Source organism: Carica papaya, chromosome 8 (assembly GCF_054855325.1).
Source record: "Carica papaya isolate Zhongbai chromosome 8, ASM5485532v1, whole genome shotgun sequence".
Taxonomy (NCBI): Eukaryota; Viridiplantae; Streptophyta; class Magnoliopsida; order Brassicales; family Caricaceae; genus Carica; species Carica papaya.
Window position 1 is genome coordinate 35,131,039 of NC_142316.1, and position 26,458 is coordinate 35,157,496.

General features: G+C 35.0%; 2 protein-coding genes across 14 annotated transcripts; one reads left to right on the top strand and one right to left on the bottom strand.

The window, feature by feature from the left end:
- Positions 1 to 1,939: 1,939 nt before the first annotated feature.
- Positions 1,940 to 20,514, bottom strand: LOC110811211 (ARM repeat superfamily protein). Of its 5 annotated transcripts, none has more exons than XM_022037633.2 (24): positions 20,149 to 20,514; positions 19,965 to 20,065; positions 19,165 to 19,375; positions 18,780 to 18,861; positions 14,603 to 14,888; positions 13,067 to 13,169; positions 12,836 to 12,972; positions 12,435 to 12,608; positions 10,915 to 11,117; positions 10,683 to 10,826; positions 10,504 to 10,592; positions 9,470 to 9,617; positions 8,765 to 8,808; positions 8,240 to 8,295; positions 7,836 to 7,999; positions 6,097 to 6,287; positions 5,193 to 5,256; positions 5,040 to 5,112; positions 4,266 to 4,367; positions 4,028 to 4,124; positions 3,821 to 3,949; positions 3,501 to 3,742; positions 3,238 to 3,378; positions 1,940 to 2,503 (listed from the first exon to the last, which is right to left on the bottom strand). In XM_022037633.2, exons 1-24 carry the CDS (start codon positions 20,306 to 20,308, stop codon positions 2,321 to 2,323), a joined length of 3,324 nt encoding a protein of 1,107 aa, XP_021893325.2. In that variant the 5' UTR covers positions 20,309 to 20,514; the 3' UTR covers positions 1,940 to 2,320. The 5 variants fall into 5 exon arrangements, with proteins under 5 accessions (XP_021893325.2, XP_021893322.2, XP_021893324.2 ...); XM_022037630.2 differs by having other exon boundaries at positions 8,759 to 8,808; XM_022037632.2 differs by having other exon boundaries at positions 8,765 to 8,811.
- Positions 20,515 to 21,280: 766 nt separating this feature from the next.
- MEF1 (mitochondrial RNAediting factor 1) lies at positions 21,281 to 25,982 on the top strand. 9 transcript variants are annotated; one of them, XM_022037718.2, is made up of 6 exons: positions 21,281 to 23,821; positions 24,449 to 24,544; positions 24,674 to 24,789; positions 24,918 to 25,077; positions 25,268 to 25,363; positions 25,722 to 25,982. In XM_022037718.2, the coding sequence occupies exon 1, from the start codon at positions 21,317 to 21,319 to the stop codon at positions 23,156 to 23,158; it is 1,842 nt and encodes a 613-aa protein (XP_021893410.2). In that variant the 5' UTR covers positions 21,281 to 21,316; the 3' UTR covers positions 23,159 to 23,821; positions 24,449 to 24,544; positions 24,674 to 24,789; positions 24,918 to 25,077; positions 25,268 to 25,363; positions 25,722 to 25,982. The 9 variants fall into 9 exon arrangements, with proteins under 9 accessions (XP_021893410.2, XP_088065885.1, XP_088065879.1 ...); XM_088209759.1 differs by having other exon boundaries at positions 24,972 to 25,077; XM_088209753.1 differs by having other exon boundaries at positions 24,691 to 24,789.
- The last annotated feature ends 476 nt before the right edge of the window (positions 25,983 to 26,458 follow it).

Below are 26,458 nucleotides of genomic sequence, written 5' to 3' on the forward strand. Positions count from 1 at the left end.
CCTTTTTTGTATTTTACCTATGGAAGCGGAAGAGAGAGCGGAAGATTCTGGAGACGGCTTGGCGGATGCGAGGGTAAGCCCGGAGAGTGTATTCGGCGCTCTGACGGAAGATATCCTCGATGGTGGCGACGAACAGATTGAAGCTGCGGATCGGCGGAACGTAAAGAGTCAATGGGACGGCCGAGAAGGCCATGGCGAAGAACAGCTGCAGCATCTTATTTTTATTGACCGGCCTCCAAATCTCCACGACGAGGACGAGGACGACGACAGTTTTGATGGCGATGATTCACGCGACGGTCGTTTTCTTCTCTTTCTCTTGTCGTTTCTCTAGTCCTAGTCAGAGAGAGAGAGAGAGAGAGAGAGAGAGAGAGAGAGAGAGAGGACTGTTTGTGTATGTATGTGTATATATATATGTATATATATGAAAAATAGTGTACTTACAAATCAAAATAATATATATATATATTATTAACAATTGGTAATTCTTAATATTAAAATATCTTATTTTAAATATTTAAAATTCATTTTTTATTTGTTTCTCGTAATTTTTTACACTTTCTTTTTTGAAATAATAATTATATCCTTTTTTGTAAGAATTAAATGTATAGCTTTTAATTTAAGGTGACTTTGACTTTTTTTATATTTTTGGGTAAATTTTTAATCATTGAATTGTTTGAGGTTTATTTTAATTAAATTAAAAAATAATTTTGGTAAATTTAATTAAATTATATTTATTTTGATGATTTCGGTAAATTTTTTAAAATGACATTTTAAATTTTCGAAAGTCAAAAAGAAAATTATTTGGTAAGTTTAATTAAGACGGTAATAAAGAGTAATTATGAGAATTAATAAATAAAAAAAAAAGCTTCCACCTAAATTATGTCGTAGAAGAGTAATAAAGAAAATTGTTTACGTCCACTACTTTATAATATATAAATATATATATATATATATATATAATTCAGTTTTTATTATTATTTTCTTTTTGGGAAGGTTTAACTAATGGTTCTCTTCTCAATTCCACATAATATTTATATTTACACACACACACACATATATATATATATACAAACACACATATATAATTCAATTTTTTTTTAGAAAAATTAATTTTTTTTCCGAACCCACATAATAAATTTTGTGATAAAAAATATTGAAAAATTCACAAACTTTTATACCAAAAAAATCAAGTAATTTAACTTACATAGATCATTCATTAATACTTTTATATAAATTTATAATTTTTTTAAAACCTATATTATTACCCATTAAAAAAAAACAAATTAAAACTTAAATTACAATTTTCTGTTGTTCAACATAATATTGGCTTAATCACTAAGGTAGAAGGTGATGGAGCAATTCAAGCCTTTCTTTTTTTTCTCTTTTAATAATCCCATTTGGTTCAAATTTGAAGTAATTAACAATAATAACTTTTGCCTTAATTAACCTAAATCCAATTATTACAAAGTTTAGATCTAATAATTTGGCTTTATTTTCTTTAGATATATATATAACATATATTATATTATATTTTGTGTACATATATATATTAAGTATTACAACAAGGACGTAGCTTGTGTTTGGAATCTATACACATATGATGGGTGAGATGTAAATTTGAGATTAAAACGTGTGAACTGAGATTTCTACATGTGGTTGTCTGCGTAATGTGTTTTTTAAACAAACCAAAACTTACACATCAACTAATTTTGTGTTTCCTCCAATCAGACACTGGCGGTATATGATATCCTTACGTCCGCCTCCGCAATGGAAGGCCGGACTTGGAGTTGAAAATGTGATTTCCAGAAAACTCACGAGGGACGTGCAGAGTCTACTGAGCCTTTTCCACCTTTTCCTCCGATTATTCAGACAAAATTCCGCTACTTCAACACCCGACTCGACAATTATAATAATGAAAGTAAAATTCCAAATGTGAGCCTTCCAAACAAAATTCAAATCCCTACCAAAAGCAGTTTACTACCAAGTCAATACAGTCATATAACCCATAATGCAATTTCGTGGCGATCTTCTCGGTACTCTTTCTACCAAGTTAACGTCCATGAACATCAAACTCTTCCGATATAATTAGAATAAACAGGATCTACCGTTACAAGCACTGCTACGGCTGTATCAAAATGCATGTAGAGATTATGACACTAGCTAACTTCCTAGTGTGCGCACGTTTGGGGTTAGCTAAACTAACGATACGACGGCCGCCTGGATATTTTACTTTTCAAATTTACATCTCCCAACCGTGTACGCAGGTTACTAGAACATATGATATTATGGCATCATTATATTCACATCAAAATCAAATAACTCACGAGGAAGCTATACATTCTAGCAATTTCTTGCACACTTCTTGTATCTGAGGGGAAGGATCACTTGAACATATGGTTGAGAGCACAAACCTTGCTTCCAATAGTCCTCCTGCTATGCTCTCCAGCATTGCATCTTCACTGGCCATAAGAGATGCCATTAGCTTTGCACCTGCCATCCTTTCCTACAAACATCAGAAGGTAATGTAAGAGGCATGACTATTGAAGAGCGAATATACTTATACTAGAAGAAACATAGATGCATTTCACATATGCATGAATAACATGCATGTGCATACACCTAAGACAGTCAAGTTTCAACTGCTTAACTAAAGAAATCTGCAGTGTCCAATCATTTTCCAACAAAAAGAAATACTACAATTAAACCCTCCATGTTGAGTGGTTCTGATCTTCTAGAAGTTTGGACAAATTCGGTGCTAACAAGCTTGGAGATGCCTCTCGATTTTGCATAACATGTGTAATTATAAACCTTCAGAAACTAATTTTTTTTGGGTTCTTTGGTAGTAATTTTGGTCTCAAATAGTAGGTGCAACCCGGTAAAATGTGGCAGATATCGGTTATGCTCTTTTACTCTTTAAAAATAGAATCGTTTATAGGTACAACATTCAAATCCATCACCATCACATGTACTAAGATTGGAAGAAGACTCAGCAGTATTCTCTGAGTCTACATCTACATGTCACGAAAAGAAAACTTTGGGCTTGCAAAATGCATCTAATATGGTTATGTGCATTCTTTTTGGGCAAAAAAAGTTGCTTTCCAAGTTAAAAGCAATCTATTTAGTAAGCCAAAAATAGCTAGAGACTTGCTCAAAAAATTGGCTAGAGACTTAGAGCCGCGACACAAAGAATCAGAACAAGTATTTACGTATGATCGAAGAGAACTTGAATATTTGTACCTTCTCAGATCCTTCTACAAGAAACTTGAGACACAGTTTGAGAAGATCGGAAGAATAAGGATTAACTGCAGACTTCAGATGATAAACAGCCGAAAATAGGACCTGGATGCAAGCAGCTCTAACCTCTGGGAGGCTTATACCCTGTATAATTAAACCCCATTGACAAGAACAAATCAATACAAAAGCAAAACACCCAAAAGATAAAAAATCTTTTAAACTGATGCTACTGACCACATAACTCAAAAGATAACCAAGATAAATACCTCAACAGATTGAATGAGGCACGGAAGAGTTCTTTTCGCAAACCGTTTCTTGCTGGAGTCAAAAATTTTTTGGCAGACACTGATGAGAACATTAGCCATGCATAGACGAAAAGGGAGAGGAGTTGGCATCCTAACAGTTGGGTGCTTGCTACCCGTCCTAGATGTAGAAAATAGTTCACTCTCATCATGTAATATTTGATGGATCACATATGCGAGAACAGAGTGTTTGGAGGCGGGCTCTTCTGTGCAACATTAACTATATAGGTAAGATGCACTCCTGAAAGTAGATGTACAATTATACAAGTAATAAAAACACCAACCACAGTTGTCATTCTTCCTGACAATGTTAATCTTCTCAGTGGTGGATCCTTTTAATAATCCAGGAACTTGCAGTTCAGCACATATCATCAGTGCCAAACAGTCAATGCATCCATGCTGTGCTTTAGAGACTGCAAGAAGAGAAGATTTGTAAACATAAAGTTGAAAGATTGTAATAGGTTTAGACGAAAATCAATTTGTTTGGGAACCTTCATCTTCATCTAAAGAAGGCCACAACAGAATCATTTCCAGTGTTCCTCTAATTTTAAGCATAGCAGGATGCAAAATGGCATCTTTGCCTCTAACCTACAAACCAAACGAGATTATCAAGTTAGTTGCAGGGTGAATCTAAATAAATTTTGCTTAAAATCATAGACAAGGAAAATAAAAAAGCACCTTAATGCAAAAAATAGAAGAAAATAGCAATCAGTAGTAAAAGGTGCTTACCACAAGAGAAGTACAGATAGAAAACAAGCAGGCTTTAATCTTCAGTATATCTTGATAACCTGCAAATTGTTCTAAGTAGGAAGAAACAACTGGGAAGAGCACCTGCAGATTCAGAGGCTACAGAACATTAAAACAGATTTATAATGATAAACATAATAAACAACAGCATTAGTCATCTTAACTGATGATAAACTCACTTCTGTTGCACATGCAACATCCATCTAACAGAACACCATTTATGGCTCATTTCTGTTCTACATGTACAAGTAATATTCAGGCATCCAAAATTCTTATCATGCTAAATGAAAAGTAACTAACAAGGTTTGATATGTGGTTTGAAATTGTATTATCTCAATTTCGCACGAAATCAAGCTTAGGAAGGTCAATTTTTATCATTTTAAAAGGGATTTGCATCGCCATACAATAAAAATAAACGTGAAATTCTCAAATGAATTTCATAAATAAAGTTCATTTTTTTCCAAACAAAACCTAAAAGTGTAATTTGCCTTTGTCAAGTTAGTGCAATATGGTTTCCACAAGTCAGGAGTAGCAGACCCAAGCTCATAGCATGTCTAAAACAATACCATGATGGAAGGAAGGGGTAACCTTATGTTCTATAGCTTATTGTCCATTTATGCAAATACAACAATACCATGATTTAACATCAATTTTTTTCAAGAAAGGCTAACACAGATAAAGAAGGATCAAGGATGAGAAAAAAGCAAAAAGCTCAGCATCAAGAAGGATCAAGTGTGTGAGGTTAATGTTATACACCTGAGGGTGAATGCGCCCAGAAAGCTCAGCAGCAAGTTTACGGACATCTTCAAATTCAACCTTAGAAAATGCCCTACAGAAACCAAAAGGGAAAACATTAAATTTCCATTGATGTAAGAAAAACTTTGAAAATGTTTATGATAACAGCCAAACCTGTTTAAAAGGATAGCAGCAACACACTCGTGATCAACAATATTTATAGCTCCATCCTCTGAAGCTGGCTCAAGAAGAATTAAAAGATAAGTTATAGTCCTTAAGCATAGTTACAAGAGAAACGATCTAAGTCCAAAAGTTCTCACGCAAACTAAAACTTAGGTTTCATAGGGGTCTTCACTCCTCTCTAATGCTCTAATTAATAGGAAAATTGCCAGCTCTTTTGATCAACTTTTTACCCTATCCTCCTCTAAGAATATTTTTTTCGCTAACACAGATAAAGGGTACATTATATCCCAAGATCTGGTAGAACCACTAGTAGATGAACCATGCATCGGTCAAAAGTAAATACCATATCTGGCTTAATGTAAGATGGTATCACAATGCTTACGCCCACAATGATTGCTCTGTCAAGTTCTTTTTCACCAATGTAGATAAGTATTCTTACAAATTGTGAAGACTTATATGTTAATGGTGCTTTTACCCATGAAATAACGAAGTTATCACTTGTGCTGAATAGCTTATATGCCTTTGCTGAAACTGAATCCCCTACTTTGCTACTAGTTACATGGCGCCAAAAGAATTGTATCCCCTACTTTGCCACCAATTACATAGCCCAAAAGCTCAGAGAAAATGACAAGGACATATCAGGATCAAAAAATTCGGCAACACAGCTATAAAATTAATGATTTTTGGAGAAGAAAAGCAAAAATTTATTAGGAGTTCTACCATATACAATATTTTATTTAGAAAGGTATAGATAACACAACTAACTTGCAAATATCAAAATTAACTCCCAAATAGAACCAAATTTCACAAGAAATAATCAAATGTCAACAAAATGGAAAGTTGAATATTGAAGGGAGAAAAAAGAACAAACGGCTACACAAGTACAACAACATACCATTCCCAATGCCTCGACTGAGAAGTTGACCATACATGATAGAAGACTCAAGGTAATCAAAAACTCTCATTGGAAGCAGCCGTAGTATGAGTAATGGACACAGTCGATCAAACAGAACTTGCTGCATTCTTTTGGAGTCATCACTTGTATAGGTACCACTATCCCATCTAGATAAGAAGCTTTCGTCAACACTGTCACAGTGAGATGAAAATGAGAAGAAAAATGGTATCATTGTAGAGTTAAAAATATTGTTATGATAAAGTAATTTAATACTTTTTACCTATATTTGGCTATTAGTAAATCATTGTAGTTTTCGGAATCGAAGTGTGTATGGACATTTTATTCTATTTAAGATTTTAATTTCCTACTCTACGTTAGTTTTGTTTTTTGGCCTAATTTTTGGAGGAAGTTTTAGAAGTTTACATGATCTCAGATACCCTAATATTTAGGGGGTAGTTTTCCCTATATCGGATATTTAGGGGATAATTTCCCCTATAAATATGGCTTTGTACAATTTTATCATAGCCAGGACTTACACTTTTAACGAAAATACCTTAAGTATTTTTAAAATCACCCTTGGTAATTTTAAGAATTTCATGATTTCTTGCTGTAGTTCAATTAATTTCCTAGTAAATTGCAAGATACATGTCCAGCTTGGACGATATTAGAAAATCTTAATCTCTAAGTTTAACAAGATCAAGTGTCCTTCATAATCTTTTTGTTGCATCACTATTACATACACAAAATATATTTGTCATTTAACTAGGAGGTTTGCACTAAAAGTTATGGAGTCAAATACATAAAAATATTTAATTTCTAGCAGTTTTTGTGAAAGGGGTCTATCTGCCAGTTTGAGAGTACTTTGGCTGGATCAATACAAGGATTTTTAAGCATCAATTTCAACTGCTTCCCACAGTTTTGAAAGGTGATTTCCTCTGCTTCCCTTCGGGCACCATTTCTTTCAGGAATGTTTTTATCTTACCTCCAAAGGGATTGGAAATATATTCTAAATCTTCACTTCAAATCTTATCTTTTCTGCATTTGCCTATATCTTATTCTCTCAATATCATTGTAATAGCTTTTTCCTCCTCTTTTAGCAACATTTCTTCATTTATCAAAAAATATAAACTTCTAGGAATGACCAATAATTGAACAAGATGGTGATGAAAGACCATCATGGTCTGTTTCCAACTTAATTCCTAATTGTAATTTTTTACATTAGTCTTAGTATGCAAAATTAAAACATTATCTATTGTGTTGGAGTCATCAGCACTTCATATTTTTTTTATTTTTTAAAAAAGTCAACACTTCATATTGAATTCTTTGATAACTCAAGCACAGTAAATTATGTTCCAATTATGCAATATCAAGACTATTATAACAATTAAACACAAAAATTAGTTCTGAATTGAATGGAAAAGGAACGAAACCAATCTAATAGTAGCTTGAAAATATTTAAAAGGACAGTTGCCAACATAACATGGCCTCCAATTAATTACACTTTGAGGGGAAAAACCACTATTTTTATTTTTCCTTATATCATTATGGAGAAGAAAAACTAGAAGATCTATGAATATGCCAAAATGTCAAGTGACTGAAAGCATTGCTTCAAAGCAGTGGTACAAGCATAAATATTGTCAGACGAGCATTAATGTTACAGAAGCACTTAATGAAAAGCAAACACAGTTTTCTTTATTAAGAAAAGAAAAACAAGAACAGGAGAAGAGAAATATGCATACTCTTTCTGTTCTTTCACATGACACAGAACACGATAGAGGACTATATCTCCAGATTCTGCCAATTGTTCATTAATGCAGCTCAAAAACCTGACAATCATTGCATTTGAAGGCTCTGCAAACATCTTGTCAATCAATCTTTCTATCAAGGAGTTCCAGTTCTGGACCTGATACATTCCGTACAATCAACAAACATCTTATCAATATCACAAAGACAGCAGCTATCAGTTTGAGCTTCATCAATTTCATCAGCTTCCACAAAAGAAAAAGATTAAAAATTAAAAACAGTTCCACCAGTATTTCTCGACCAGCTACCAGAGTTTGGACTTTGCACTTATATCACTGCCAATATTTCGATACCAAAAAAATTCAATATATCATTTCAAAAGATTCCATGATTTTCTTACAGTTTTAGACCACTCTGGGATCAGCTTGAGCACTCGATCTTCGTCCAACTTTGCTCCTATTACAACAGTTCAATAATAAATATATTCTTCTCATCCAAAGAGGACAACAAACATTCTAATTACACTTTAATAATAAATAATTAATGCTCTGATAAATGCTATGCTAAGGAAGGAAAGAAGGGATTTAACATACTGAAAAGAAAGACTAACATCCATGTTTATTTAACAAAAAAATAGCCAAAAAGAAAAGTGTGTGTATGTTTCACTATAATCACTTAAAATTTACAGCATCTTGAAGATTCAATTACAGAAACTAGACCAACTATATTTCGTAGATATTTTCACACTTTAAACTAGAATTGAGGTATGTTGTTCCAGAAACCTGGTATCTAAAATTAGAAACAGGGAGAATCAATTAAACAAAAGCCCAAATGAGTATTAGTCATGGAACAATCAAATGGAAGAAAATAATGTATATGCCAAACTATATAGCAAAGGATCGTAGATAATGTCACCCACCTTTACCTGAATGTCCAGTTGTTTTCAGAACACCTAGGCCATGACTGAGACTGCTGCAAGGATGAGAGATGGCAAAAAAGAGTAAACATATGTTTTTTGCTATCTAACATGATATGCAAGAAGTGAAGTTGTGAAGCTTTTGTTTGCAGGTGGAAACCCATGGTGACTATGATGGAAGTAGTCTTTCTACTGAAAACATATAGAAGATCTTTCTGTGAGATAAAAAAAAAAAAGAAATTTGTAAATTGGTAGTTTCATTCATGATAATAGGTCTATTTACAGACCCCTATTACAACAAGTTTTATAAACCTGGTTTTATTCCAATTCCTAAACTAAATCTGATTGTAAGGCTTACTAGGGAATCCTAAATCGAGCTCCTAAATTCAGTTCTCAAAGAACTCTACTAGACGACCAACTGCAGAACCGACCCTCACATAGCAGATTCCAAGCGGGAAGCATCCCTCCCTCTGCTGCATTGCCAAGGGTCCTACACGGATAGGTTTTCCAGTAAACCTGTCTTGTAAGTCCTCCATGAGATATATGTCTTTGACAAACAAAATTTTTCTCTATCTCTATCACAGAATTAAATATTTTGACAAGTACCTTGGTGAATTGTGCATTGTGAATAATGATTCTTTTGACATTAAGAAAATACTGTTCTCCATTTGGTTTTCTGGATCAGTTAAAAGAAAAAGGAGAGAAATAAGATACCTAAGACTGTCGAGCAGCATACATATCACTTCAGCATTCTCATTGTGATACTTCAACAACCCAATTAAGGCATTACTTGCAGATAATTGTACATTTTCATCCGGAGCGTAAACAAGATTAACTATCGCAGGCAACACTAATGATGGATCTGCAATAAGAAAGAAAATTAATCAATCAAATCATAAGGCAAAGCGACGAAGAACTCAAATTAACCAATCAAATCATAAGGCAAAGCAACAAAGAACTCAAAATAAGGGCATCACAAGTAAGATCTGAAAACAAGCATAAATAATGTAAATTCATATTTATTGGATGAAGGAAAATGATGCCTCACCCAGCCCAAGGAGACATCAAGATAAGGCATATCACAGGATTAGCAGAAACCCTTTAGAGGCTTAAAGGCTGCATTAGCACAAGATAGGATAGCTGCCCAAAAGGTTCTAGTCAATAGCAGAAAGCCCAACTAGTCCCCTAATAGCAGTAGAGGAAGAAAAGTATTTCCCAGTTCCCTTTGAATTCAAGTTATCCTATCTTAAACTCTCACCAGAATAATTCTTTAACCACTTATTTCAAGGATATTATATTTGTTGAACTATGAATCATACTAGGAGAAAGGAAAAAGAACACGATCCTATTAAGAGATATTACCATCCACATCCTCAAGACAGACATGTAGGTTGTCAAATCTAAGAAAACCACTTGGTATGGTTGTTTTTAGATGAAAAAAAAAAAAAATTCTACGCATAAAGGGGGTGCAACCTAGTACAATATCACATACACAATTTACATTCACCTAAAGGAGAGAGATCAAAGATATCCAAAATATCATCAGCATCGAGAAGGAGTGCCCTTGAAGCAAGATACAAAGAATTCTAAGGCACTGATCTCCGATATTTTGAAAAGTGAATATGAGTTGTCAAAAACCACTTTGGCAGATTACGCTCGCAGAAAGAATTCAAAGAATTTGCATATCCAATGATTGGAAGGATATGCAAATTCCTTCTGTCAAAAAGGCAAGGGTTTACACAACTAACCAATCATTGGAAGCAAATTGGATGCCTGTACACGAATTGCAGTTTCTTCATCTCCAAGGCACTCTAGCAAGTGGTTTCCTACTTCTTGCCTGCAATATTTATTGGAATAAGATCTATAGCAGGGCAACATGGAACGGAAAAAAAAAATGAAAGGAACAGCTGCTGAAATCATAGTACACCATGCAATCTGGGAAAGTACGCTTCCTGAATCTGTTGACATCCGGATGAGCTCTGAGATAACATCAACAGCATTCCTCCTCTGCATAGCATTTCCTGAAGCAAGTTTTCCCACAACCTCTCTTAGCCAGTGACCATCTGTATTTCTGGTAAATATTTTCCATATCAGATTAGAACCTCAAAAAAAGATAATGAAGATGTCAATTTTCAATGAGTGAAAAAGTAGAGAAGTACATAGAGCAATATTCTGCTATGAGGCTAACAACAGCTCTAGCTGCACTATCCCGCTCATTTAAAAGGTGAAGCAATGTGGGCATAACAACATCCATTTGTCTGGCATTAGTTGGATGGCCTCCAGATAAATCATTTGGTCGGAAAATGGCTGCCCTCATTATGCAAACAACTCCCTCTACAATGTCGTCATCATCAGAGTGAAGCTTCAAGAACCAACAAAATAACAGTCATTTGAATGCATCAAATTCTGCACTTTATCATTTATACCAAATAGATAAGCTTGGTTACAAATACAACAGTCAGGTAGCTGAGTATCACCATCAAGCTTTAGCAATATAGGCAAAAAAAGTTTGGAATGAATTTTATCATAAAATTACCCATTGTTGTGGGTATTTTTGGAGTTACCAAACCAACTATGTTCCAAGTTCCATGTCAGATACTTGTTCATTTACATAGAGAATCTGTTATGACCCAACAACAGTCGAACCAATGAGGATAATCAGCAATTTTATGCATCCCTCTTTGGGACTGGATTATAGGAGATTTACACATGGAAGCACGAAAAGAAACACTAATCAATTTCCTGCATATGTAGAAGAAACTGATTAGTTTATTTTCCTTGCTGCGGTTTCTTTTTTCCTTAGATGTAGGAGATTGTTTAATATTGGCAGCAATCTATTTCTTAGGCTGGTAGTTTTATTATCTGATTTTGTTTCGCATAACAATATTTCTCTTATATTTCAAAAAAGAAATTATCCGATTTTGTTTTAAGAAACGTATTCATAAGCATTTCAGGCAGAATTTGTCTTTGGGAAAAATAGAGTTTCTTACTAAACTCAAAGAAACTGATGGGTTCTCTTCTTTTTTTTTTTTTTGAAATTTCTCTTAATGAGTCCTTAACTCCAGTTTCCAAAGATTTAAGATTCTCTCTTAATGAGTCCTCAATACTTTCTTAAAAATACTTAATATAAAGCAAGAAATTCCAGCAAAGACTCAAAACCAAGATCCTATATTTTGATATCATGCCAGAATCCAAATAACAAAAGCTATTTTTAAATATCTTACACAGAGGCTGGTGCTTAAAACATATAATTCAAGGGCTAGATCCATAATTAAGGTCAAAACAACCACCAAGCCACGTAGCTGTCTACGTTAGACCACTCATGGATGAAAAGCTAAAATAAAAGCAACCTATTTTCTGATTTGGTTCCCTGTTAATATAATATTGCATACTTTTTATTTAAAAAAAAATGCAACCTATTTTCTCTTTTCTTCCTTTTGGTGTGCTTACGAAGTTATAAATGACACAGAAAAAGACTCCATCAAAAACTCAATCCAAATTGAACATTGGATTTTGAATTCCGATACACTTCCCAGAGTTTTTTGGGACTAAAAACACAGTATAAACATATAAACTTTCAAACAGAACATATAAATTTCCAACTGAACCATATAGATCCAGCTGTATGCTACACTTTTGGGGAAAAAACATAATTCTTCATACTTTCGTGCAAAATTACCTGTGACAAAAGAACCCGTACTAACTGCATTCCATACTCTGATGTTGTACTTTCAAATCTCTTGCTATCCAGACGCCCCAACAGAAGGCATAAACAATTAAGAAAAAATTTCCTTGTCTCTATTCCATTGGTCTTATTCTCGAGATTTTCCTCAGCATGGTTTTCCGTATAAAACTGTATTTTGTTCAAATTGTCAGTCAACTTCATTGAAGGAAAGCAGCATGAAGAAAGATAAAGGTGGAACACTAGTGGTATTGATCCTCATCGCCACTATTGAAATAGGAAAAAAGATAATAGAACTTTTCTCTAATAAAAAGACTTTTCACATTCCAGTGTAGAAAAATAATTAGCTAAAATTATGAATACTGTTGAATTCTTGAAAATGAATGGATTGACCATACCTGGATGCCTGATAAATATTGGTCTAACAATTCTTTGCTCTGCCGAGAGAACTTGTGATCATCCAAGTGCAATAGCACACTGTAATGCTTCCAACAAGAAGAAAGTAACATTGCTCCAGTTTTGAGAATCTTTGAACCTGTCTTCCATGTGGCAGACAATTCACAACACATGAAAATCATGACATGGTAACAAATAGTCTTATGTTTTGAAGCATGCATTAGTTATAGGACCTGCCTCGTCGTGAGAGCCACCGTAATGTTTGTTTATTTCATGTAACCACTTAAGCACTTGCCTTAATCCTTTAGCATGCAAAGGACGACTTTTTCTGCTCCACTGCAGATCAGAGTAAATGTATCAAAACATTACGTTATTATGGCAAGTTTCAGTCAAAGTGATAAACCTGGTGAAGCAAGCAACTTATATCTGACTATGATAAAAATCATGGTCGAAATTTTTAACACCTATTATTCAATAAATACCCTTAACTCTCTCTAGCACTTTACTCTTAACTCTTTGGAAAAGATATATCTCACATCAGAAATTGTTTTTTCTTTTGAATAAAAAATATGGTAATACTCATTAGCACACACCAAGTGGATGCAAACCCGTATGCAAAAATATTTACATATCAATTAGAAAGCTAATAAGGTCCCCAAGATCCTCAAAAGGGTAGAGAAGACTATCCTTAATAAAAAAACCTAGGGTCTGGAACCAGCTATCCTTAACCTTATCAAAACTCACTTCCACGCCTCAAAGGCCCACCTGCTCCTTTCCTTCTATACCACCCAAAAAGTAGCAACGTGAATGAGGCTAATATGTTTCTTCACACAACAGATTCCTTTCCACGCCCATATTTCCTCCCTCATCGAGCCAGCCATCACCCAATAAATACCTAGTAGGCTATAAACAAGGGTTCCATATCTAATGGCAAAGGGAGCCCCATAATAGGATAAGGTTGCACGACTCTGCATCCCTTCTACACATATAACAGTCATATCCTGCCTCCTCTAATCACCTTGTGCATGGTTAAAATGTATAGAAAAGAAGCAAATCTGAGCTATGTATTAACCTTCCAAATATGCTTAGAAGGAAAGTCTCTGCCCCTAGCCTTTCCTCCACATCAGAAATTCTATTGAAATGAAGACTTATAATTGTCAGCAACTCTACCTCTGCATTTTAAGATTCTTATTCAAAGGTAAAAATGATCTTTTACCCACTCATGTATCAAACACCCCATACATGTGAATCTAACAGTTAAATACACGGAACCTTAGAAAAAGGTCCTATTAGATCTTTAGTTGAAATATTGTCTCATTAAAAATCCATAATCCAGATTGGCATAGTGCCTAAAATGCTAAGGCTTCTAGAGTAATTAACCCTTTGATATCTACAGATAATATTCACTCATTTTAATTGTACATGGGCGACACCCCCTTGGTGCCTACACTTTGATACATCTTTCTACTTTTCTCTCAAAAAATATTCACTCATTTTAGATCATGTCTATTTTGTTCAAAGGTCATTCTCTCCATCACAAAGATTTAAGGACCTTTTTAGGTATTTTGTCTTTTCTGGTGTAAACTTCTCTGCATATGGATAGAATCCCGTTTCGGTGCCTTGTAATGATAGTTCTTATTTTCCTCTAAAAAAAAAGCCATTAGGTATGCTAATACTTCAGTGCCAATAATTTTAGAAATAGTTATAAAATACCAATAATTCTGAAAATGATGGATCATATATATAAGTAAAAGAAATCCATAACATACCGCAAGGAGACTCTGCACTAGAACAATGAGTTCCTCCAGATGATTCCAGAGCAAAAGTTCCATTTTTCCATTTATGCATGAAGGTTCATGAGCTTGACTCACTTTCTTCTTACTTATATTAGTAGGCACTAAAGCAACAGCCGGATCTGATCTACTTGAATTTATTGATTTTGACCTATTGACTGGAATCTCAGCTTTTCTTGTCAATGCTCCAGTGATCGCTAGAAAACAATCAGCGGCAGACACCGAAAGTCGAGATGGCAACTCAAATCCATCTTGAAAAGTGCTATATATACAAATTAAGATAAACATAAGAAAAATTTGTCGAAAGACATTTTTCTACACAAATTAGTACCGACGCCTTCCCATAATCATGCCAAAGTAATTGTTAGTTTTTATAACATAATGAATTTTAATAATTTTCCAACAATTTTTAAATGAAAAAATAGCAACATTAATAGAGAGGGACAAGAAAAAGGTACAAATGTAGAGGATCAGACGTAGTCCATCTCCAAAAAAAGTCAAGAAGAGAAAAAATAGCCATAGTAAAAAGATAACATAAAACTGCACTGAATCCCTTTGTAACAAAGTTAAAGAGATATCGCTCAAGTGTCCATGAGCCTTGGCCCACAAAGAAGCCAAAAAAGTAACTCTTTCCCAGAGAACAGAAGGAGGGAATAGCCAGCTTCGAAAATTCCAGCATTCCACTCTAACTAGAAGATGCATAGCCAAGAAAAAGAGCACCCTAGCTTCCTTATTCTCCCTAGACGATGCCAAAAGTTATGTATTTTGTATAATCTTAACAACATTACAATTTCTGAAAATCGTTAGTCATTCCTTGTATTCTCAGCATCTCCTCAGCAAGCTAGTGTAAGTGTTTTAAGATATGCATGTTGAATTCTAGAGAGAAAACAGCTTAAACCTGCTATGTCGAGTTTTATCTCTGATTGGCAAACTCTATCCTCAATGAAAGTTCTAATAGCAAATCCCAATATTCTATTTACTGAATTCTCCTCTTATTTTTTCCCAGATTCTTCAGGATTAAATTATATCCATTATTAGATAGAGGGCGGGTAATGAGGAGAAATTAGCTTTCGAACAGATCCATGGCTTGGTGAAGAATGACTTAGAGAGAGATTTTCATGGATTTATATGATCACAAAACACAAAGATATCTTGGTAAAGGAAGTCTCTAGAGTGACTGGGTGTGGGAGGGAGTGGCATGTGGACGTGTTAAGGAATTTGAATAATTAGGGAAGTACGTAAGTATGAATCCCTTTTGGAAGCTCTGTCCTCTGTGGTTCTGGTTGAGAGTGATGATCAATCAATTTGGAAACTCAATCAGAATGGGTCATTTTCGGTTGGGTCTTTCTATAAACATTGAATAATGTTGTGGATGTTAAATTCGCATCATGGCATATATGGAAATTGAACGTTCATCCTACAATTGTTTTCTTTGCTTGAAAAGCAGAGCGTATTAGTATTTTGACCATTGATATGTTGACCAAAAGGGGCAAGATTTTGGTAAGTGCGTATTACCTGTGCAAGAGAGCTGAGGAGACATGTAATCATATTTTATTTTGGTGCCCATTAGCGTCTAAGTTATGGTGCATGGTATATAATTTTGGGCATCAATTGGGTAATGGCGGGGAGTGTAAGGGATAATGATTTGGGCATGGAAGTGGGTGAGTAGCATGAAAAAATATTTAGATCTCATTCCTCTCACAATTTTTTGGGTTATATAGAAAGAAAGAAATAAAAGAGCTTTTAATGGGGTGGATGAGGAGCTTTATAGGGTTAGAGATCGATGGTATCAACTTCTGTGTTTTTTGGTTACTAGTAATTGTTTATACACTATGGAAGTTTCGGTAACCTTATCAAAGTCTTTATTGACGTGTATATATCTTTTGTATATCAGTTGGCCTCCTCTTTGTACCTATAATTAATGAATACATTTAATACTTTTTATTTCAAAAAAAAAATTATATCTATTTTTTAAAATAAAAGGTATAAAGTGTAATTAACAAGGTGCCAAAACAGGAGTACCATTATTTACAAAAGATTTACAAATGAGTTAAAGTGTCAATGACATTCCCAAAAAAATAGAACCAAAATAGTGTATTCATCTATCCTTTAACTCATTTAAATCACATTCTTTCCCCTCAAAAACTCTACCAGTTATCTTTTTCCAAAAAACTCAAAAAAAGTCAAGGAATTAGATTAACTATATTTCTTTTAAAACTTAAACCTTTCCCTGCCCATATCTCGTCTACCCCCATCAAACCATAGCTATATTTCCTTTTCTTCTGCTTCCATGTTGTTACCTTTCTTCATCTGCCCTAGCTCCTCCCCCTGTTCACTTTCCAAAAAACTAATGAAAACCTCAGGATGACCAGCTTCGATTGTCTTTAACCCGGAAGACTCTCCTCAGGTCAAAATGCAGGGACCCAAGAGGCGTTCTAGGGCCAGATCCTGACTTTTCTCTAAGTTTTCTTCTGGTTCTGGGACAGCAGCCAATTTTTCTTTTTCATTCCATGTAAATTTCTTCTTCTTTGAGTTTTCCAGCCCACTTCCATTTTTTTTTCCTCGGCCCGTCCCATTAAGGGTCACGTGACCTTTTGACCCCATTTGTTTTCCTTCCTTTGGCCGATCCACATTGGCCCAATGGTCCATTTCTTTCCGGTTTTTCTCCTTGGGGCGCAATGGATCTTCCCTGCCCTGCCCACTTCCATCTCTTTTCGTTTCCCTGCAGAGCCGCCGCGCACGACCTCACATCTCCCACCTTCATTGTGAAGTGAATCAGCACCTCGCAATGGGGATATCTAAAGGAAGCTTTCACTGGTTTCTCCTGATTTTTCTCTGTCGAAGCTTTGGACAGAAGAATGGCCTGTTCATTTTTTATGCTTTTCTTTGAGGAACGGACTGACCGGTCTGCCAGTTCAAAAACAGCAACCAATAGTTTCCACCATCCTTTCCTCTGGTCACCAGCTGGGAAAAAGGTCCTCTTGACCTGTCGTCCACTATGGACTGTTAAAGCCAGAAACTCTCCTTTTCTATTTCTCCCAAAAGAAAACCACAGCTCATAGTTTCTCTTCACCAAATGCTTTGCCCATACCCCCGGTTTCCTCCTCCACCAGAACTCTTTGAGTGCCTCCGAGAACCATTCGAACTCATCCTTTGAGAGAAAATTGATTTTCTGAATCCGTGACCATTCTCACATATTCTCAGATTTTCCGCTCTTCTTCCTTCGCATAACAAGTCAAAGGTTTTATTTTCGATGGCTAGGTATCTTCTCCCAAAAGAACTCATGAAATAACCCCGATTTGGTGGACCTGAATCGCCGGCCAGGGGCCATGGATCAAAAGAGGTTTGAGAGGATTTTTAGAGAGAGAAAGGTTTAGAGAGAGAATGAGCCGTTATTCTTAGACAGCAACTATATCCATTGATTATGCAAATTCAAACATCATCATCTCTTGGTAGTTACATCAAGTTTCAAGCATCTTGACATCTATAGGAATCTTAAAAAATAATTCTGCACACTTAAGGAGGACAGAAGTTATTATTTGTAGGAACATATATGGCTACTAACTACATGCTGTTTATATTCTCAGATTTCATTAACAGAAAGGAAGAGAAAAGCTTTGTCACAAGCCAAGAGGGAATCATAAAAGCCTAGAATCCGGTTTTTCTTCGTGATCCTACTGGATACCCCACTACAAAAATGCCACTTGCACAATTTGAGGTATCCCTCATTCCTTTTAATGTCTACATAGAATGCTCACTTTAGATTTCCTATAACCTGTCAAAACAAGAACTAATAACTCCTGTTTGCCCATACTTGTCATGTGAAACAAGAGTCTTCAAACAACCCAACTTAGTTTCATAACTCTACTTGGACACACTAAGACACGTCATCTGAAGAAGCAGCATATTTCAGAAACACATGAAACGAGCCTTTCTTAAAACGAAAACAGGCCAAAATTTTAAGTGGAAAAGAATGACCAGAATACCTGCTAGATAAGCGATGCCAGATTTACAGAAAAAAAAATAGTTTCAGAAAATAAATCAAAGCATATCATATCTGCAAATCAAACCACCAGATATGAAGATTAAGCAGAGGAATAAGTCATTGAACAAAAGAAGATAGATACAATTAACTGCACGACGAAGTTTGTACCTTCCATTACGTATAATCAATGACAGATGTGAAATACAAGAGCAAAGGATCTTTAACAGGGAACTATACTTCTCCCTTATTCCTGCAAAATGCAAAAAAAAAATTAATAACTACATTCATCTTTGAGCTCATAGGTTTATTGCCAAATATTTTCCCAGATAGCAGACCACACCTCAAAGTAAGAAAAGAAACCCTCAACTAAAGACTTAAATTCATTATTAGAAATCAAGACTATTATTCCATGACATACAGACAAGATTTACACAGAACTTCAAAAAATTAGCGCAGCGTGTCTCAACGTAGACATTCAGAAAGAGAAATAGATAGAACCTAGCAGGCAATGATAGTACAGGTACAAAAAGGAACTCGAAACCTAAGTCTTTACCATTTATTAAATATTGATCCGTATGACTCTCATACTCTACAAGGTCGCGAACAAGTGTGCACCATCCAAGGGCTATATAACGATCATCTTTTCTGGAAATTATATCTGCAAGATTCACTGCAACAGCCTCAAAAAGGAGTTCATCTTGAAAGAGCCAATTGAAGAGTGTAAAAGTTTGGCCACCATGCTTCAATCCCTTGGACGTCAATGTCTGTGAAAAATAAGCAAAAAGAATAACAAATTAACAAAGAGAGAAAAAAAGCTTTTTTCCACCGTATGAAGTATGAACAACTAGAGGGGTAAAATCAATAACATGAGGGGTTGGAATAGAAGGAAGAACAGAGATTAGCTATGTATCAGGAAAATTTTCAAAACAACAACCTAAGGATGCAAGAGGCGCTGAACCATTTACAAATAAAAGGAAAATCATGAATCAAAAGCCACAAAGATTTCAGGAAGATATTCATTTTCTGCAATAAAAATAAGAGTTGAGAAACAAATTATCTAAATCTAAGCTGATAGAAAATAACAAAAGCAATTATCCAAACCCCCCCGCCCTCAACGAGGTAATACACCCACTGAAATGTATTGTCCCGTGGACCAAGGACAAGCTTGCCTTGTGCTAAAATTAATTTTAATAGAATTAGCTGATTGAAATCTAGAACTCTAACCTTCACACTTCACGAAATAATTAACTAAATTGACTAAATTATCGAATGTCAAATGCTTTCTAGTCATATTGAAATGTAATTAACATTCATGAAAGTATGAGAAAAATCCAGGGTTTTAGCTTCAAATACATGTTTAATTATGGGAACGAGAATCTCATCCAATGTCTCTTTCCTCTCAGCTGCCTCCCTCACGTACTTGTGTAGAAACCACACTGACTCATCCAAAGAACCTGAAAAATAACAAAATAACAACGGAAATCACTAAATACAGACAAATAACAGCCGTTGCGCGAGTGAATAAAGAGTACGGTACCAATAGAAGCCTTTTGGGAATCTGCCGAGAGACGAGCAATGGAGTCTTCCAACTTTCTAGGGCGTGCAGAAAGAAGATTCGCCATGATTCTACCAACTGTAACCGATACCATAGATTCTGGTTCTGATTTTGTTATGAGTTGCTCTCCTTCTTGCTCCATTCTCGCTAAAATGGAATACAGACAATTAGTTGAATCGAGTGAACTTCAAAGGTGATTGTCACTTGATTTCCTGTCTCGTGTTTCGCTCGTTTTCTGATTAAAGCACGGGGAGATTGAAGAACGGAAGCATGTGCAACGGACGTCTGGCAGTGCTTTTGCGTTGATTTCTTGACTGCAGTTCGTTAGGGTTCAAATAGTAATCTAGAAGAAGGGTTGGGAAATTTAAGCTTAAATAATGATTTGGTATTTGTATTATTTATTTTTAATTTAAATTAATACTTATTTTAATTTTTAATTAAATTAATTTATGTATTTAAAAAATTTTAATTTAATTTAAATTTTAAGCTTAAATTTTACTCGTGACATTTTTTAATAAATTATTAACAATATAAAATATTTATAAATATATATATTATTGTATGATATGTTAACGGGTATTTTATTTATTTTAAAAAAATTATATATTTATTAAAATAAGAAGATAAATTAATATTTAAATAAAAATAAATAATAATATATTTCTAACTTAAATTTATATTACTTTATAAAATAATTAAAATATAAACTATTGAGATACAATAATACGTATGTAACTCTCGATAATATATTTTTTTATAAATTTATAGTATGGTCAACTTTTTATATTATCGGTGTAATAAAAGTATTTAGGAAGAGCAATGAGCACGAGTTATTAGTTGCATATACAAACTTTTTTTATTATTATTTTTATGTTAAATATAAAAAATAAATTAAAAAAATACTCTTAGTAATATTTTAAATATATGTATATATATATATATCATTATTACATTAAATAAATTTTTGTAATTTTATTTTTAGATTATTTATATTTATTTATTTAATTTATCACATTGCATAATGAAAAAAAAAATTATTTATATGAAAAAATTATTAAATATTCAATAAATAAACACATGAATTAGAGGGTTATAAACATATAAACATGGGAGATAAAGCTTCAACATTTAGCTGTCAGCGGCAAATCTAATGCTCCAGCAGCTCTGCCAAACGCCCACCTTCTCCCAAATCCCAAACCCAACACAAAGTCTGCGTCTTTCAAGACCGCCGACAAACCCTTTGAACCAGAGCTCATTCGAGCAGAACTACAGGCAAGTGTGCAGCCTCCTTCTCGCCTTGACTCGCTTAAGGTCCATTCCAAAGGGCCTGCAACTCCATGCCCACATCTTCAAATCAGGTATTGTCGCTATCCCTCTCGTTTCCCACCACCTCATCAACTTCTACTCCAAGTGCCAACTCCCCCTCTTATCCGCCCAAGTATTTCACGAAGCTTCGCGAAAGAGTGCCACTACTTGGAGCTCTGCCATCTCCGCTTGTGCCCAAAATGAGCTCCCCTGGCTTGCCGTTGAGCTCTTTCGTCGAATGCTTGGCGACAATATCCGCCCGGATGACCATATCCTCCCTTCGGCCACCAAGTCTTGCGCCATTCTTGGTAGGACCGACGTGGGGCGATCCTTCCATTGTGTTGCATTGAAGACTGGATATGATGGCGATGTGTTCGTGGGGAGTTCTTTGGTTGATATGTATGCTAAGTGCGGGGAGATTTGGGATGCAAGGTTATTGTTCGACGAAATGCCTGATAGAAATGTTGTTTCTTGGAGCGGTATGATATATGGGTATGCTCAGTTGGGTGAAGATGAGGAGGCTCTGACGATGTTTAAGCAAGCACTGTATGAAGAGTTGGACGTCAATGATTTTACATTTTCGAGCGTTGTTCGTGTCTGTGGAAACTCGACGCTTCTCGAGCTGGGGAAGCAGATACATGGGCTGTGCGTAAAAACGAGTTTCGAATCGTCGAGTTTTGTGGGTAGCTCTTTAATTTCTCTGTATTCTAAATGCGGTGTTATTGAGGAAGCCTACCGGGTTTTTAACGAGATACCGGAGAGGAATCTTGGAATGTGGAATGCAATGCTGATTGCCTGCGCACAGCATGCGCATACCGAGAAAGCAATGAGCTTGTTTAAGCAGATGGAAGATGTTGGGATGAAACCGAATTTTATCACATTTCTGTGCGTGCTCTACGCTTGTAGCCATGCAGGGCTTGTTGAGAAAGGGAAGTATTACTTTGAGCTCATGAAAGAATATGGGATTGAGCCAGGAGGTCAGCATTATGCTTCATTGGTGGACTTACTTGGGCGTGCTGGTAAGTTGCAAGAGGCACTAGTAATTATCAAGGAAATGCCTGTAAAACCAACAGAATCTGTGTGGGGAGCTTTCTTGACCGGGTGTCGAATTCATGGCAATACCGAATTGGCTGCTTTTGCAGCAGACAGGGTTTTTGAGTTGGGTCCTGTTAGCTCAGGCGTGCATGTGCTGTTATCCAATGCTTATGCAGCTGCTGGCAGATGGGAGGATGCAGCCAGAGCTAGGAAACTGCTTAGGGACCAAGGAGTCAAAAAGGAAACTGGGTTGAGCTGGGTTGAGGAAGGAAACAAAGTGCATACATTTGCTGCAGGAGACAGGTGCCATGCACGAACAGAGGAAATATATAAGAAGTTGGAGGAGCTGGGGGAGGAAATGGAGAGGGAAGGTTATGTTGCAGACATAAGTTTTGTGCTAAGAGAAGTGGATGGAGAAGAGAAGAAGCAGACAATAAGGTATCACAGTGAAAGGCTAGCTATTGCATTCGGGCTCATCACATTCCCTCCTGACAGACCAATCAGGGTCATGAAGAACTTGCGGGTATGCGGCGATTGTCACACAGCAATCAAGTTTATGTCGAAGTGTTCTGGAAGAGTGATCATTGTGAGGGACAACAATAGATTCCATCGGTTTGAGAATGGGATTTGCTCCTGTGGTGACTATTGGTGAATGAATTGCAATATCCTTCACTTTTTTTTTTCCATTGTTTATAGAGATAATTAGTCTTGAGAAGATTTATTAATTGTATTATATTGTAATCTAATCGTGATTACACATCATTTTACTGAACCAGATAAGTATCAGTAATGTTTTCAAAAAAGAAAACTTTATTGAAAAGGCAGTTAAACTTGAGTTTTCTTCTTCATCTTCTCTGAAGTCCATTAATATAATATACTAATCATACACACTACAATATTTTGTTTTTTTTTTAGTCAGCATTTGTCTTAGTGGGGGTGGTTCAGGCGGTATCTAGGGGTGAAGTTCTTGGTCATGGAATGGACTTCTTTTTTCTTGGAAAATCAATGGAAATATGCATTACCCAATTTAATTTATATCAATCTTCACATTTCTCCATATTTTATTTCTGGGCTGCCATCTTGCTTCTTTTGAGGTTTTCTGCTTTTAGTTTCTCTATTTTTGGACTCTGTTTTTCAGTCCAGTTCCTCTCTGTTCTCCTGTGTCAGAGATAATTGGACTATGTTTAGACTGTCTTACATGAGTAAGTAGCTTTTGACCTATCTGTTGCAAGCTTCTAACCATGGCTATGGACGCCATTGTGTCTACGGAAGAAATTTCCAGGATGCCCCTCTTTGTTTTCTTCAAAGATTCAAGGTATTCTTCTTCCCACTTGGATTTATTCAATCATTTTTATTTATGGGCATTTTTTTCTGATAATTTAAAATGGAATTCTTTCTATAGAAACATCATCCATTTAGATAGAACCAACGGTTAACAGCTAATGTAGCATTAAAAAAACAGGTAACAGATAATCATGTCAGGAACTTGAGTCCTGTTATTGGAATTTGATTGTTATTTCTAGTAGTTTCTGGTATCTGGTGCAAAATTTTCAGAATGGTGTATGTATATATATAGAAAATATCCAGGAATGTTTTCAAGGAAAAAAAAATTGGTCCCGAAACTTGCAGCATTTCCAAATCCAGTTTCTTTGTATCATTCATTTAGTTTCTAAAACCAAAAAAAGAAAAAAAATGATCATCACAAGAAGTTTAAACTGATGCTAAATTCTCGATCTATTATTTGCATATTAACAAGTTCTCTCATCCACAATCTCGTTAAGCTGAAAACACCAATCAAACCCAGTTAAGATTTGAACTCTAGACCTTTGATTGTGATGTCATGTTAAGTAATTACTTTCTAATTGATCAGATGAGAAACTTAAGCTGCAAAAAATTGCTCAATTTATTATTTATACACAAGTCTTTATTGATTTTGTTGCAGTTGTAAGAGATGTCACAAACATTACTTTAGAGCCAATATTTATCTTCTTACTACGCTTGATGTCAATGGTGCAGCCCTTGCCTGTGTCCTCTCCCAGTAAGTACAACATTTTGGCTATCAGTTTCATCAATCTGCATTCATTAGTCATAAGACTTGAATTCTTTAAATCACTTTGTTGCATGAATTAGTCCTTTTTGATATAATGTGTTCGCCCTGTATTTGAAGGTGTATTGTTCTTATAGGTATAATTTCCTTAACACTCTTGTGGAAATTAATCAAACAAGTTGATCAAGTACCTCCAACTTGTAAAGACCTACCATTTCAGAGGTTTATTAGAAATGGTGAGCCTGTCGATATATGATATTTGACCCACTTCACTCAATAATCCTTCAATTTCGTTGTGATATTAACACTTATTTTCACGATGCATATCACTATGTATGATTTAAAATTGTGATCCTTTATGTAGAATTCCTGTTATCAATGAGGGTAATAGCTGTGACATTTTATGTGACCTTAGCAGCATCCTTGGCTGCAAGGCTTGATCAACGTTGATGGCTGCATTTAAGGTGTGCTTGCAGATTTGGCTGACAACATCGCTTGCTGATGGCTTGGCCGGTACTGGACAAGTAAGGAATATGAATCAATGTTTTAGATGAATTATATGCTTTCACCTTGTTGCACATATATAAATATATATATATATGCAAGTATATATATATATATATAACTCCAAATTGGGTTTACTAAAATTATTGTTTGTCACTCATTACGTTCCAAGTCATTGCAACTGAGATCTCTTTACTTTTTGCTGATAAGTTTGTTGCAGTTACTCAACCTATCAATGCTTTAGCCTTTGGTTTTTATGGCATCAATTATGGAGCCTCAGATTTTGCATATTCTTCTTACTCAATAGTAAGTCTACTTGTCTTCTGAACTTTTATGTTGTGTGAGTGAATGATACTCAAGCAATCAAGAACAGAAAATTAAAAAATACATACAATGTATACCTGATTCGATCAATGTGATTTATTCCACATTGATTAATAGAATTTAGATTCTAAAGTTAAAGATTATAAGATTTTTTTTCAGACTGAAAACTCTAACTCAATACACTTATTCTCACCAGGGCTAAACTTATTTCTGAATAAGAAAATATATACATTTATATTGATGGAATAAACATCATTACAATTATTCTATACTTTTGTCATAATTAATCATAAAAAACCTTCACGATACTCAATTAGCTCTCTTTATCTCTCTTGCTCAGGTGCTGGTAGTAGCAGAATGAGCATTTTGCTGGTACTTGTCTCATCTTCAGCTAACGATTATGGTGGTGTCTGGATTGTTTTGTCCGTCTGCATGAGTTTTCAGATGAATGCCGGTTTTCATAGGTAACTTGCACCAGTTCACAAGTATTTATGCACACGCTCTTAGGCATTGATTTTTTCGTTGATTTTTTTTAGAAGACTTGTTGAAGTTAACAATGCTAAGATACATGATAAATAATTACCAAAGCTTTTTTCTGTTACTCCAAGTTTTCTAAAAAGATTAATTACAGCGCATTATTTAACGCAACATATTTCTCTTATTCATTTCCGTAATTGGGTTCTATTTGGTTTATGTCCCATTCTGCTCTGTGATTATCCGATTCATGTCCGGTTCTGCTTCTACATGAAAGGATGCATTTTAGATTCTGTCATTTCTTAAAAAATCTGGAAGATTGGTTAGAACTTGTCATTTGATACATAGTTTTATGACAAGAGATAGATTTTAAAAAAGGATTGGATTGAAATAATAATCCAAAAGAAAATTATACGAGTATTGAATAATAAACTTTTGAATTATTTTTTGTATGTTCAATAATAAATTTTCATTTCTTTATCAAGAGTCTCAAAAACACTTGCACCATTACTGTAGTTTGGTCTACATATATGAGTTATATATATTTATATAAATATAGATACCCTTTCCAATTTTTTGAAATTGGCATATAATCTTTTTAGG

Coding starts and splice junctions, on each gene's coding strand:
- LOC110811211 (XM_022037629.2), bottom strand. CDS start 20,308: ATGGAGCAAGAAGGAGAGCAACTCATAACAAAATCAGAACCAGAATCT. Junction 8,000..8,239: donor TCCCAGAGTGGTCTAAAACT/GTAAGAAAATCA, acceptor GGAATGTATCAG/GTCCAGAACTGGAACTCCTT. Junction 3,743..3,820: donor CAGGAAGAATGACAACTGTG/GTTGGTGTTTTT, acceptor AATGTTGCACAG/AAGAGCCCGCCTCCAAACAC.
- MEF1 (XM_022037718.2), top strand. CDS start 21,317: ATGCTCCAGCAGCTCTGCCAAACGCCCACCTTCTCCCAAATCCCAAAC.